The sequence below is a fragment of the Microtus oregoni genome, unplaced genomic scaffold, assembly GCF_018167655.1.
Source record: "Microtus oregoni isolate MIOR12 unplaced genomic scaffold, Mior012 000031F_ref0000149, whole genome shotgun sequence".
Taxonomy (NCBI): domain Eukaryota; kingdom Metazoa; phylum Chordata; class Mammalia; order Rodentia; family Cricetidae; genus Microtus; species Microtus oregoni.
In genome coordinates, this window is record NW_024543090.1 from 21,834,013 (window position 1) to 21,849,470 (window position 15,458).

Genomic DNA, 15,458 nt, shown 5'->3' on the forward strand with positions numbered 1-15,458 from the left:
TAATTATGAAAACACAAAGTAACAAAATGAACACTTAGTAAAAGTACTTTATTTTCTTCTTGTATTTGCTTTATATCTCACTTACAAAGTTATGAAGTTCACAGCTTTTATACCAAAACGTAAGAAGGCTGTTTAGAAATATCTTTGCAGTCAAACGTCACCTGACATTTCTTCTAATCCATATTTAATGTTGGAATACAATAAGAAACCAAGTTGCTGGGCAGTTCTGGGCATTGCTCTCCCCACGGCCTTTCCTTTCTACCCTCTGCCAGCACTGGGCTACTTCTGGGCCTTGTCCTTGGGCTGGAGGTGAAGAGAAGGTTGCTGTGTGGTGAGCAGTAGGTTAATCTTACACACATCTGCATCTGGAAGTGTGGGACCCCACCCCCACCACAGCTTCTCCCCTTCTTCCCTACTGGGCCACCTCCCTCAAACCCAAGGCTCTCAATGACAGGACAGGGATGAAACCACTACAAGAACAGCAAGTACAGCCTTAATAAGTTAATCCTAGAGTTCTCCTTGAAGCAACAGGAACAAATTTGCTATGTAAGTATAAGCAAATCGCAGCTATTTAACCAAACCACAAGACCAGTGTTGTTCAAACTCTACTTCACGATATACCTCAATTTCCTTCCCAATGAATTATCTTCCATGAGATAATACTGTCACTCCTGTAAGTGTGCACCCACACCCAACAACTCGGCCACATGCCCACACACTGAAATTGTCCCATAGATAAATCTACCAGAAACAAAAGAGAACAAAAACCAAACCTTGGTTGGCAAGAGTCACTTCAATCACAAAAAGTATTGGCTTGGTTCTGTGTAATTCATGAATTCAAATCCTCAACTACTAACTCTCCTGAGTAAAACATTTGCCTCACAAAAGTAACAAGTGTAATGCTGAATAACAACTTCTCAAACTTAAGTAATGTCAGAATGACATGTCTTGCCCTTTTTAAATTTGCATTGTTTATAGTTGAGCAAAATAAGTCAATATGTGTTTTGAACCTAAGTGAAAACTTAAAAAAAAAAATCAAAGTGTTTGGTATTTTATTAGAACCGTCACTGTAAACACAAAAGGATTTTTTAAGATTTTCTTTGCTTTGAGCTGCTGGACTAGGCATAAAAGATTAAAAACATTAAAAATGACCTGCAAGTACTCCTAAGAAATGTCTTGGGTTTGGCAGGCTATTAGTCACTTCCTTCATCAAATCAGCAGACCCGAGCTACCCCCTTTAGGGAACCGGGGGCTGATGTGAATGATAGATTTAGTGAACAACTTACGCAGGAGTCGCACTTCTGTCTCAACCCGGAGAACAGTTCTCAATCCACTGCTTCAAAGAGACCCTTGTGAAATGAGGACACGGCAGTGCAGGTGCAAGCGTGTGAGCGCACACACGCACACGAGCGAGCAAACACATGCACACAATGCCACCAAGGGAAACTCTGACCACAGTTCCTCCTGATCCTGCCCAACAGCATGCCCTTAAGCCCTCCAGCGTCCCCACCGCTGGTCAACACCTGCCACTCTTCTTCCCTGCTGCGCACCAGCGCCACCCTCATCCCTTCCTGCACTCCCCTGGGTGAACAGGAACCTGTGCTTCCTTAGCACGCTGCCTGCCTACGTGGAAACCCGGGAGATGCTGTAGTCCAGAGAATGATGCAGGTTTAGCAATAAACCCACATGAGCTTTCCTAAGTAATCACTTCCCAGACTCACAGAAGTGTGTGTCCTCTGGTCCCCCTTACAGGGAGTGGAGGTGAGAGGTGGGGAAGGTTTTTGATCTTACACAGAAATGGCATAATTATGCTTTGTCAGTAAGATCTCAGCGGCAGCCATGTGGTCAACAAAAGTTTTCCCAAACAATAGTCACTCATGAGTTATCATCAGCCGCTAGATTCATTCTTAACATTTTCTGGATCCACTAAGAACTACTGGAACCATTCCAAGGGGGAAAAAAGACATACTTAGTCTTCCATGCAATTTCAGAGGATTCAGACTGGCTTGCAGCCCATCCATCAATCCCTGGTGGAGTTGCCCTGCCCTAGAGCCTATGGTATGGGGAGGTTTGATCAGGCCAGGTACAAAAACAGAATCTGCAATCCTAGTACCAGAAAGCATTGCATCCTGAAGCTAGGAAGTGTGGTATGAGGGTCCTCTCCCTCTGAAGAACCCGAGTTTTGAGAATCCAGAAACGAAAGATTAGAAAGTAACACTTGTTTAGTTTTACACACAAGTCTCGAGACAATCCAAGCCCAAAGCGATCCTGCTAAGGCACGTGACATGGGTGCTCCCAATGGTTGCCTTTCCTTCACTGCTCCAGTGTCTTGAGTGGCACAGATGTGAGGCAGACACTGCTCCAGAAGTCACATCCCTGAATCTAGATGCTTTCCCCAGCTCCCCTATCTAGGGAGCTGCAGGAGGGGTGAAAGCACCCATGAGCCCCCTGTGCCATTGCTTTAGGCACAGCAAGGTAGTCAGAGATAGGAGCTGGCCACAGAGCAACCCACAAGGCGTCCAGGCTCTGTGGACTCTGAGAGCCAGATGCTGGAAAGGGAATGAAGGTAGACTTCAGTTCGAGCGGCAGTGACTGCAGCAGTGAAGGGGCGCCACACTGAGCACCCTGGAGTGGTTTAAAACACTAGAAAGGCTGTTTCTCGGGACTCTCCATGTTTTGTTCCTACAGCCAGCTCTGTCCATCTACAGAGCACTCACTAGTGAAACACTGTACATAATTATCAAAAAAGAAAATGATTGCTTCAATTTTAAATACCCAGTTATCTCAAAAGAAGGAGTTAAAACTGATCCTGAACAACCTATCATAAGCCTTCATACGAACATAAAGCAGAAATGAAAAATGGAATCAATAAAATATGTGTATGATTAGGGTCAAACTGGGTAACAATTAAAATCTGATTCTTTAATAAACAACTATAATCTACTAGCATAAATCACTGTCATCTCTCCCAGAAGAACCTGGTTTCTTAAAATCTGCTTAAACATCACCCTTAAACGCTCCAGCACAGACTTGAATTGTATGTAACCTATCTTCCCACAGACTGCCCAGACTTTGCTAGTGGTAGGTCTGGCTGTGAGCTACTTTCTCCTTCCCAGCTTCATTGGAGGACAGAGCGGCCTGTGGGAGGGCCAATGTGAAAACAATTTACAAATGACTTCCCAACATGGGAGGCAAAAAACTTCACGAATCCATCTTGCTGTCATCTTCAGCATGTCGTTCAATATGTCCTGCAACATCCTAGGAGGAAAAAAGAAAGAGCCATGAGAAACAAGCAGGCAGCCGAGCAGCAGAAAGTTAATGCTGATAACCACAGGAAACTATACATCTCCCCTTAGCACAAGAGCACAAGCCTAAAGACTCTGCTTAACCTCTTTATTAAAAACAGACCAATTATTTTTTGAAAATCCTGTTTAATTAACTCTCAAATTCCTGAGCAATAAAAAGGAAAATTCCTAGCCACTCCCTATTTCTTGCAATCCTGAACACCTTAAAAGACAAACAGGGTTTACTGGTCTTTGCTCTAAGTCAATGATCTCAATCTGTGGGTCACAACCCCTTTGGGGGTCGAACAATCCTTTCACAGGGGTCATATATCAGATATCCTGTATATCAGATATTTATATTATGATTTTTAACAGCAAAATTAGTTATGAATAGCGATGAAATAACTTTTATGATTGGGGTCAGCACAACATGAAGAACTGCATTAAAGGGTCGCAGCATTAGGAAGGTTGACACCACACTTGTCTAAAATATCTGCTGAGCCCAGGTTGGTCCAATCCCGCAGAAATACCTGCTTGGATCCTTTCCTAGCTGTGAAAAAAGCATCACAGTTCTTCCAGCGACACTTCAGCGTCTGAAAGTTCGGATTGGTGTGGTCAGTGAGCAAGTGTTGTTTTAAGTGATCCACAACACCAAATATCAGAGTACAGCCATGCCACTGTAAGAAAGGATGGGAGGGACATGAGCACAGGAAACACACATACACGTGTCCACACACAAACACCTTCGTCCCCTCTTGCTGCATACTCTGGTTGGCCTAAACTAGCTAGGCAGACCAGACTGGCCTTGAAGGCTCAGCATCCGGCTGCCTGTGTGGAGATTAACCGATGTCCCACTATTCCCAGCTAGAGCATGTCCTATATCTTGTGTCATAAAATTCGCTACATTTATTCTGTGATCCTTTTTTGTTTGTTTATTTGAGACAGTTTCGCTGTTTAGCAGCTCTGGCTGTCCTGGAACTCACTTTGTGGACTTGAAATCCATTTTTTCCCGCAAAGGCAAGCAGCTTTCCCATAACACTGAAAAGCATAGATTTAACAACTCTCAGAACCATGAGGCTAAATCACAAAATGCTAGAAGCTGTGATTCGTGTCACACACTTGCCATTCCAGCACTTGGGAGGTAGAAGCAGGAGGATCAGGAGTTCAAGACCAGCTCTGTCCACACAAGACCTGTCCCAGAGCAAACAGCTACCTGCTGTGGAAGTCTGGCCTTTAAAACTCACAGCTTCCATCACCCGAATCACAGTCTTTTACTTTCCCACTCAAAACAAAAGGTAAACATGGCTCAATCTCACGTACAAGGACTCTGTTCTTGCTTCTAAGCCTTCAGGCTTGTAATGAATTTTTTTTTTTTTGGTTTTGTTTTTGATTTTCGAGACAGGGTTTCTCCGTAGCTTTTGATTCCTGTCCTGGAACTAGCTCTTGTAGACAAGGCTGGCCTCAAACTCACAGAGATCCGCCTGCCTCTGCCTCCCGAGTGCTGGGATTAAAGGTGTGCGCTACCACCGCCCAGCTCTTGTAATGAAATGTTATGACCGCCAACTGTAGGATGTTTTAGTAAGCATGTATTAATTATGCACGGTGGGCTTTACTATGCCATTCTCACACATGTGTACAATGTATGTGGATCAACCTCTCTTCACCCTGCTGATTTCTCAACCAGCCTCTCTCCTTTCTCTTCCTCAAAACTGACCCAATGAGCTTCATTAAGGTTGCTTACAGAAGTATGACCAGTGGTTATTTATAGAATCATGTGGCTATACCAAAGAAAGTATCTCTTCTAGCAATGAGCCAATGCCCTTAGAGCCTCAGAAGGGGCGGACCTTGAGAGCCCCCCTACCATGTTCATTACTAAACGGCAATAAAAATCTCAGATGATTTCCCAGTCAGATGATTTCAACTACCTTTGTGTTATAGATCTAGTCCTCTATTTTGATTTCCTTACCTGAGAAGACTAACAAAGACAGTGACATATGCCAGAGCTAAAAAGTAATAAGGCGACAGACAGGCTGAGAATCAAATTTGATAAAATGTCCAACATTCCATTAATTCTGATAAGGAATTCAGGGTCTGGGGGAAAAGAAACCTAGTCCATTAACTTCTCACTGGTCACTCCCAGAACCAGAAACAACTGAAAACAAGGCCTACAGGGATGGTGCTTAATTTTGTGGGCTAATTATTAGCTTCTATACTTGCCATAAATTGTTGTGAGGTATTATTTGAAATGTGTTACATTTGTTTATGCTGTGGAACATTTGTTTTAATGATGCAAAGATGTGTTGCATTCTTTTAACTCTGTGAAGCTGTGTTACTTTGCCTGTCTAAAACATCTGATTGGTTTAATAAAGAGCTGAACAGCAAGGCAGGAAGACAGAATAAATAGAAGAGAAATCTGGGAGAAAAGGATCCAGGAGGAAGAAAAGAAGGGGCCAGTCACGCAGCATGGAATAAGAAAGAAAGAAAAGATATAGAGAAATAGATAAAAGTGGGGCTGGAGAGGTGGCTCAGAGGTTAAGAGCACTGGCTGCTCTTCCAGAGATCCTGAGTTCAATTCCCAGCAACCATATGGTGGCTCACAACCATCTGTAATGAGATCTGGTGCCCTCTTCTGGCCTGCAGGCATACATATTATGTATACACTGTATACATAATAAATAAATAAAGATTAAAAAAAAAAGAAATAGAGAAAGGTAAAAGCCCAGAGGCAAAAGGTAGATGGGATAATTTAAGAAAAGCTGGCTAGAAACAAGCCAAACTAAGTAAGGCTGGGCATTCCTAAGTAGGAATAAAACTCAGTGTGTGGTTTATTTGGAAGCTGGGTTATGGGCCCCCCAAAGAGCAAAGAACAAAGAATAAAGAAGAGCCCATAGAGTAATAACAACCGACTATAATAAATAACTTGTTAACACCCGAGAAGGGGAGGGCAGGGGGAGAGGCTATAAAAGTAAAGACTTAGTGGTAAAGGACTTGCCTATCACAGGTGAGGTTTAACCCTTAGTACAAACAAGGCAAAACAAAACCCATTCACAGAAATTCCCCAAACCAAAACCTTGAAGAAAAGTGAGATGACACTGTTTACATATCTCATAACAAACTTGAGATTTTTCAATAAAATAAAAGAGCATTTTGTGTATTCATCCAAAATGAAGCTCCTCTGCCATACAGTGAAAGGCATAAAGCAGATCACGAGACTCAAATGCTACAACGAAGATCAGGAAGATCTATAAACCAGCTCAGGACTCAGCAACTCTGCAGTCTGCCTTACCCAGCAGCGGTAATTCTGCATCAGATTCAGTCGCACAGCCTGGATGCTTCCATCATAACAACCAGTGTAAATCTGGAGAAAGAGGTTCAGGATATCAAACTAAATATACACGAAGAAACAAATATAAAAACACCCTTCACGGAAGTATAAACAAACAGAAACCTCACATAAAACCTGGGTTCAGACACCAAATGGAGCAGTAATTTCCCGACCTTTGATCAGAAGCCCCCTTGGAACTGTGCTCCTGAGAGGTCACCCTTGAGCTGTGGCTCACAGCAAGGATGGCAGGGCTCCAAGGTTCCTGCTTACTCTGTGCTGGGACAGTGCTGCCTACTGGGAGTCGGTATTCAATGCAAAAAAAAAAAAAGGGTTTTACTGCTCAAGATCTTGAAAACATCCATCCCAGTTCAAGCTCACAACTAAAAATAAAACCCTCTAAACTAAGCAGGGAGCCTTTAATCCCAGCACTTGGGAGGTTGAGGCAGGCTCATCTCTCTGAGTTCAAGGCTAGTCTGGTTTATACAGTGAGTTCCAGGCCTTGCCTGCCAAGACTACACAGTAAAACCCTGTCTAAACAAATAAGAAAGAAAGGAAGTTAGTTAAGTAGGATTGGGTACGTTGGCTCTAACAATGCCACATTGGCCAAATCTTCTTAGTTCCCAGTGTCCTGTTCAGAGCATGTCTGCAAAAGCAGCACTCATTCTTTTCAAAGCATCTAATCACATATTCCATTAACAGTGGTAATATAGATTGGACTTATTTTAGCTATTCATAGACATAGAATGATCAATAATGTTGCTGGGTTGCTTCCCACTATTATGACACGACACGGGGCACATCACAATCAAGTTGGTAAGATGTCACTTTGGAAGTAGACACAATATTATCAGCATATGGGGGCTGAAGTAAACACATTCAGAGGCAAACATCTGACAAAATAAGCAATACCCACCACACTTTTATGGATGGTCATACACATAATCATGTCTTTGTGTCCTCCATAAACTTGCAGTCGATCATGGGACTTAGGTGGAAGAAAAAAAGTTAGAGAATTAAGTCAGTGAAGGACTTGACACCAATGTCTTTACAATCAAAGTCTCAAACCTGAAGTCACTACGAGGAGAACTGGACAGGGTTTAAGGGGCTGCGGATGCTCTTCAGAAAGCATCTAAGTTTTGTTAATGGTAACACTAAGCTTCCTGACTTTCACCGCAGCAAGGTCAGGAATTCAGAGACATCCTCAGCTACATTGGAAGTTTGGGGCCAATGGGCTACACAGCCCTGTCTCAATCCTTGTCCACTTATCCACCCTATCCCCCCAAAAGAGAAAGGAAGATGGTAAAAAACCATGCTAATTTTGACAACTAGGAGCCTGAGCAAGTATCTCAGAGTGGTTTCTGGGTGTAGGTTTGGCCTGGCTGCTTCCTAATCATTTTGGAAGTGTAGATTTTGAGGGTGTAAATTTGAAGGTGCCTATCCTTACTCCAGACCATCTCCTCAAAGCAGTCATGCCAAACACACGGGCCCAATCCTACCTGTAATTCGTAGACTCGGACAAACTTGTCCAGGCAGGCAGTTACCATCACCTTCCCCAGGATATTCACCACGGTCACTGCATGATTGTGACCTTTATAGATGCGCACAAGCTCACCAGTCTGCATCAGAAAAGAGGACAGTTCCTAGTCTGGCTTTTAGGGTTCCAGCAACACTGCATGACTGCAAGGTTCTAAGGGAACTATTCCGAGGCGCTGGAGACAACCGCAGCCACTCTGCTGCCAGCAGCGCACGGTGTCCCTCTCACAGTACTGTCGCCCAGACAACACTGCACATGCCCCGTGATAGGAGAGTCAGTTCTCCTCTGCCATGTGGGTTCAGGGGATGAAACTTAGTTTATGGGATTTTGGGGTAAGCTCCTTTACCTGCTAAGCCATTTACCAGCCCTTCTATTTCTGGAGTGAGAGTATCCCCAATCCAAAAGTCATAAATTCTCCGAAATCCGCAAGTTTATAGCATAGACATCAATCACAAGTGAAAAACTCTATACCTCACCCCATTTACAGTCAAAACTCAGACACACTAAAAAACAAAATTATCTTCAGGCTATGTGTACACGAAACAAATTTTATATTTATACCCAAGATCATTTTTATATACGCACACGCAATATACAAATATATAAATCTGAGCTAAGAAATGAGAGCCAAGCTGTCCTCTCACTTTCATCATTTCACTGGTCCAGTAAAGGTCAGGATGGACTGGACTCCACCTGCAGACCAGGAACCGAGCTTCTGCGCTGCATCTGAGAACTAAGAGCAGTCTCAAACCGGTTACCTGCATCTGTTCTACTTTAAACACTCTCTGAGAGCCACGGTCCTCAAGCTTAAAAGAGGCATTCAAATGAAACTTCAAGTCTTTCTCTGATTAATTTTTTTGGATGAGATTAGAATTTCCAGGTGGCTTGAAATTACCCAAGAGCACACGCACACATATGGGGTTATTATTATTCTCCCATTATTATAATGGGAGATTTAAAAATTAAGAGTGCTGAGGAAGCCTTCCAAACTTCCTTCCACCTCACCCCCAGCTTACATGGATGTTGTGAGCATGGACTGACTGGTCACTGGAGCCGCTGAACACAAGGTCATTCACCACCTTAAAGAAAACCAGAGAGTTAGTTTCTGTGCAAGGTGACATTAACACACAGTGGCAAATGAGACTTTCCATCCATTCATTTTGAGATGAATACAAACTGTGTATAAAATAATGTTTCCCAGACAAGTTTTCTAACTGGAAATGCATGTCTTACCACCAGGCACCGTGATGAACCTGCCAGAACATTACTAGGTTCATGACCTCTGCGGACTGACTATGAACTTGCCCTAGAAGGGCATTAGACTGTGCCCACACTACAGTAAAATACATTGTTTCTTGATAGCTAGCATTATTAAAAATGGTTGTTCATTCTGTGACCCACGCACAGAAGACCGCAATCTCCTTGACTGTGCTCTTTACAAGACTCTCTCAACACACCGCACGGCAGTGGGCATGTCCAAACCTATCTACTCACCTTCATGCAAAGAACAGTCTTGCTGTGGCCCTCCAGGGTTCTGAGCAGGAGCCCGTTCCGTGCATCACGGACACTAATGGTACAGTCATAAGATCCTACGACCAGCAGTTTGCGGGCACCTTCCTGAGCTGTGGCGAGACAGCTCACTGCCCGAGGGCCATGGCATTCGAAGATCTCCTGTTGCTTGTTGTTCTAAAAAACAAACCAACATTCTATAAAACCAACTTAGCAAGAAAACCTCAAAAACACCTAACCAAAACTGCTACAAACTCACATCTACTGCCCATCCCTGGCGTGCCAGTTCCAACTATCTTAGGACCTCTTTTCCCTAATAGAGTAGGGCAAAATCATCCATTACAAATTATTTTATAGCTCAACCTGAACTGTCCTGACCCTGATAACACGTCAATTCCAGTGGAGTTTTTGCCAATAGTTTCTGTAGACTCTCTCAGTTATTTTTCCTTTTTTGAAAAAGGGTCTTGCTAAGCAGCCCAGCCAAGCCTTGAACTTACTATGTAGCCAGCCCAGACTACACTTGATGGAGGAAGGTCATTGGTTAAATAAAAAGAAACTGCTTGGCCCTCATTGGTTAGAAGATAGGTGGGAGGAGTAAACAGAACAGAACGCTGGGAGGAAGAGGAAGTGAGCTCAGACTCCACAGCTCTCCTCTCGGGAGCAGATGCCTCAGAGAGACGCTATGCTCCCAGCTCCCAGGCAGACGCACGAGATGAAGCTCCGACCCAGGATGGACATAGGCTAGAATCTTCCCGGTAAGCGCACCTAGGGGCGCTACACAGATGATTAGAAATGGGCTAAATTAATATGTGAGAATTAGCCTAGAAGAGGCTAGAAGGAAATGGGCCAAGCAGTGATTAAATGAATACAGTTTGTGTGTTGTTATTTCGGGCATAAGCTAGCCAGGCAACCGGGGTGCTGGGGATGCAGCCCCGCCGCCCTTATTACTACATACACTCAAACTCACAAAAATCTCCTGTTTCAGCCTTCCCAGTGCTGAGATTATTGGCAAGAGCCACTATGCCTATCTTCTCATTTGTCCCCCAAAAGATATGATACATAGCTCATGATGTTTCAAAAAAATCTCTCCTGAGAGGTACTCATTTTCTTAGACCATTTTAAATTTATTTCACTTATGTGTATGTTTGTTGACTGGGAGGGAGGGGCGCTCTGCCATGTGTGTTCAGTCCCAATGGAGGCCATAAGAGGCACCAGCCCTCCTGGATCTGAGTTACTGGTATCGCGAGCAGCAGACGTGAGCGCTGGGAACTGAACTCTGGTCCTCTTAACCACTGAACCATCGCTCCAATTTAATAAAAAGTTCAAACTCTCAGGGATGGACCTGATTCCTGTGGGCATGTGGTACACAGACATATGCAGCAAAATACTCTTACCCATTAAGTAAGATAAATACATCTAAAACAAACAAAACAAACTTTAAAAAAATCCTCAAATTCTCCACAGTAGTCTTACTTTCATCTTCTGAAACCTCAAACTGCCTCTTCCTCTCTCTGGAGATGTTATCTCTCATGAAGTCATTTAACAGAAAATAGCAGCCTTTCTATCAGAATGGCATCTTCACACCATAAACTCTATAAAAAATACGTGTTTCACCTCACACTTTATTCATGTTTCCCTTCTCCTACCCTGCTTGCCAGTCTTATTCATAAAGCTGCTCATTTCCCCCCCAAAATTTTTAAAAGGTACAGAAGGTACATACATGAAGTAAAACTCCCAGAAACTAAGCAGAGAGCAGCCGTTGGCAGCTAAACAATCTTGACCTGCTAAGGAAAGCCTGGAGTTCAGGGCTGAGTAAGAAACAGTTTGGTGTGCAGTACTATGCTCCGCACTATAGGGGCATAGGCAACCAAAGAAGCAAAGAGTTCAACCTATTCACACCCAACCCTTTCAAACCTGCTCCCTCTCTCAACTTCCCACCATGTAAAACCCTTTTTCATCTGATATCACCAAATGCTCCCTTTGTAATTGATCTCTGACATTAAATAACTGTACAAAAGAGAAAAAACATTTTATAACTATCAAGCTTCTATCCTTTATAAATAAAATTTTAATTTACTCTTATGTCCTTATTCCTAGTGCTTAATTCAATCTAATCAGGAGAGTGACACTCATGTCTTCAGTTAAAAAAAATTGTATGTATTACATCATGAACCAAATCACTTGGTTATAAACACACTAGAGTCTTCACATTTCATTTTAAAGGTTTCTAAAAAGCAAAGCCATGCTCCATCACATTCCTTATACGGTCCCAGCCAGTGCTGCACCAGGACCACTGAGACTGACAGGGACGCGGTGCCACAAGCAGCCGTACTCACAAGCCCTGCTCTGGTACACATCGCACCCATTTCCTCCTCTTCACCCTAGCCTATCCTTCCATGCCAGCTGCCCACAAAGCCTCCGACAAGGTCTTCCCGACTCTACTAGTAAGGCTTCTCCAAGTTGTCAGGGTGCACTTACTTTCCAAAGCAGAAATGGGAGCAAGGCTTTTGATGTGTAAGCTCACTACTACCAGGCCATCGGGAAATTATTTATCAACTAGACACAACCTAGGCTCAGCTGGGAAGAAGAGTCTCAATGAAGGTCGTCAGGTTGGCCTGTCTAAGTCTAAGTACCAGTACGGGTGGTACCGTTCTCGGGTCTGGTGCCTGACTAGGAAAGTGAAGCAATGGAGCTGAATAAAAGTTTGCATGTATTCACTTCCTTCTGTTCTTGGCTAGTGGCTTCAAGTTCTTGCCTTGATTTCCACTCCGTCTAACCTGGAACTATCAGCTAAATAAACCTTTCCTCTTTGAGTTGCTTTTTGGCTGGGTTATTTCATCACAGCAACAGAAACTAGGCTACTCTGGGGCCCAGGACAGGAAGATGGTGAAGTTTGCTCACCAAATGAATCCATCCTTGGGCTGGAAAAGAATGACGCTGTACAGCGGTTAGAGGAGACCTCTGACTGACTTTCCCTCACAGAACCCCAAGTCAGCCTCCAATCCTCATTAGCGTCAGAAGTCAGGGGCCCAGATTCATTTTCCATGCTGTCACGAGATAGACTGATTTAATCCATGACTCATTATTTGGCCCAAATATTCAGGCTTGGTTTAATTTAGTAGGGCTACATTTTGGTCCTGGCATTTGTCTGAGCAGACAGAAAGGAGGACAGATTTCACTTGCACTAGAAGACAACTGTTTTTAAATAAAGGCTAGCTCTTTCCTCAAACCAGAAGAAAGAGATGGCCTCCCACTATTTCCCACAGCAGGGAAATTCAGCTCACTCCCCAACCACTGACCTTTATGTTGAAAGTGACCACAGTGCCATTTGCCAGCCCAGCATAGAGGATTTTCCATCTATTATGAAGGCAGAGAACCCGGTCTTCCAGCTTTAACTGTTCTGTACATTCTCGGGTCTGAAAAAAAAAACAAAACCCCCCACACCCTAAATAATCCCTTACTAACAGAGGATAGTGGTAAATGTGTGAACAGTTGTTCCTCAAAATGCTTTAAAATGAGGCTGAAAAGCATGGTAGATTATCTTAAGTATTTTTCTTCTTTAAAATATAAGGTCGAGATCCCAGGGTGTAAGAGTACTATCAAAAAACAGTTTAACCATACTGGTATTTCTAACTAAAAATGTATAAATTCTTAAAAGGGCTGACTTGAGTGTTAAGCTTCTGAAACAAATAAAGATAAATAAATTATAAAGCTGCATTTGGCAGGCTGGTGATGTGGCTCAGTTGGTAGAGTATTTGTCTAGCAGGCAGGGAGTCCTGGGTTCAATCCCCAGCATATCCTATACTAGGTGTAATGGCTCATGCCTGTTTCTCAGTGTTTGTTCTGACATACTGTGGAAGCCAGAGGACAACGTACAGAGCCAGTTCCTTCCTTCCATCATATGGACCCCATGGATCTGAACTTTGGCCATGAAGAGGGCACCAGATCTCAGTATAGATGGTTGTGAGCCACCATGTGGGTGCTGGGAACTCAGGATCCCGGGAAGAGCAGCCAGTGCTCTTAACCTCTGAGCCACCTCTCCAGCCCTAAGCTCAGCTTTTTAAAATGAGTTCTGGGGAAAGAATTCAGGTCTTCTTCAAGGCAAGCACTTTACTGACTTGTTTCTCTAGACTCGATAAAATTTAACTTTTAAAGAAATTAAATTAACAGGGACCAGTGAGACGGCTGAGCAGATGAAGGGTCCTGCAGCCAAGCTTGATCAAACCTATGTTTGATCCCTTGGACCACAAGATGGAGAGGAAAAACTCAGTGAGTCATTCTCTGGCCTCCACACACATACAAAGTAAATAAGTATAATTAAAATATTGCAACTAAGATTAATTCTGACACATGAAATAAGACAATATTTATGAGAAAGACCAAGGGAACTATACTGTTAATTAAATTAATAGATATTGATGAACAAACAGAAAATGTGGTTCATGCTGAATCTTCTATCTACCTAAGATAGTATCAGCATGCTAAAATACACTCAGAAACAAACTGAGAAAGTCAAAGAAGAAGAATAACAGAAAATATAGTTAAAGGTTCAATATTACCACTCTGACTTCTCTAGAGCCGCCTACCTTGACATCATAGCAGCGAATGGTGTGGTCACTGGAACCAGTGTACAGGACAGAATTCTTCCCAGAGGTGTGAGTGACAAGCAGGCAGTTCACTTTGGAAATGTGGCCCTCGAAGACACCAATACACTTCCGACTCTGAAAATCAGGCACAGGTCAGATTCTTACGTACAGGATTTTAGAAGGTATGGTGGTTTGCGCCAGAAATGTTCACCAGTCTTAGGTATCTGGTGGTGCTGTCTGGGGGAGGTTTAGGCGGTACAGCCTTGCTTGGACAAGCTATGTCAAAGGGGGCAGGCATTTCCAGTTCACTCTCTCTGCTCCATGCCTGAGGTTTAAGATGGGAATTTCCTCATCCTGCCACTGTGCTGGCTGCCACCCTGTTCCTGCCACTAGGAATACAGCCCTCTGGAACTGGAAGCCCAAACAAACCCTTTCTTCTAGAAGATGCCTTGGTCATGGTGTTTTATCAAAGTGATAAAGTAACCAATATAGAGGACTTAGACAATGTCCTTTGTTAATAAAAACAAAGCAAAAACTTTCAGTTCATTCCTATATTCATCACAATTATGCTGCTCAGTACACAAAGTGTGCTCAGTGAACATCTGTTGTCCACTGGATGCCCAACAAAGTCACATACAGTGAGATACCTACAACCATATACTTACTAAGCCACACCCAAAAATACCTAGGTGATTCACAATGAGGCAGGAGAGAATTTCACTTAATGCCCAGGTCAAGTTTTTCTAATATATGGACCAAGGAACCTAGCAAGTCCAAACTGCTACTAATTGTCCAGAGAGTTATGCATTTGATTACCAGATTATGAGATTGCACAACAATTTAAAAATATCAGGTGCTGGGGCTGGAGAGATAGCTCAGAGGTTAAGAGTATTGTCTGCTCTTCCAAAGGTCCTGAGTTCAATTCCCAGCAACCACATGGTGGCTCACAACCATCTGTAATGGGGTCTGGTGCCTTCTTCTGGCCTACAGGCATACACACGGACAGAATATTGTATACATAATAAAATAAATATTTTAAAAAAAATCAGGTGCTATCACTGGTCCTAGTAGCTTAGGAAAAATCTATCTTAAATGTTACGTCTGCATATATAACAAGATCTATTTAGAATATACATACATACATCCATACACACATCTCACAACTTGAACTCTAGACCTGATTTCCTAGATTTAGGTGTTTTGAGACACAGACTCATGTA

General features: G+C 43.1%; 1 protein-coding gene across 5 annotated transcripts in view; it reads right to left on the minus strand.

The window, feature by feature from the left end:
• Positions 1–29: 29 nt before the first annotated feature.
• Znf106 (zinc finger protein 106) overlaps positions 30–15,458 on the minus strand; it is a 56,056-nt gene continuing 40,627 nt past the window's right edge. For all 5 annotated transcript variants that reach the window (XM_041679262.1, XM_041679259.1, XM_041679261.1 and 2 more), the window contains 9 exons: positions 14,239–14,373; positions 12,952–13,068; positions 9,638–9,829; positions 9,160–9,222; positions 8,106–8,225; positions 7,523–7,594; positions 6,571–6,642; positions 3,815–3,961; positions 30–3,258 (listed from right to left, as the gene is read on the minus strand). In XM_041679262.1, coding sequence (XP_041535196.1) covers positions 3,202–3,258; positions 3,815–3,961; positions 6,571–6,642; positions 7,523–7,594; positions 8,106–8,225; positions 9,160–9,222; positions 9,638–9,829; positions 12,952–13,068; positions 14,239–14,373 — 975 coding nt within the window. In that variant the 3' untranslated portion in view covers positions 30–3,201. The remainder of the gene's footprint in view (positions 3,259–3,814; positions 3,962–6,570; positions 6,643–7,522; positions 7,595–8,105; positions 8,226–9,159; positions 9,223–9,637; positions 9,830–12,951; positions 13,069–14,238; positions 14,374–15,458) is intronic.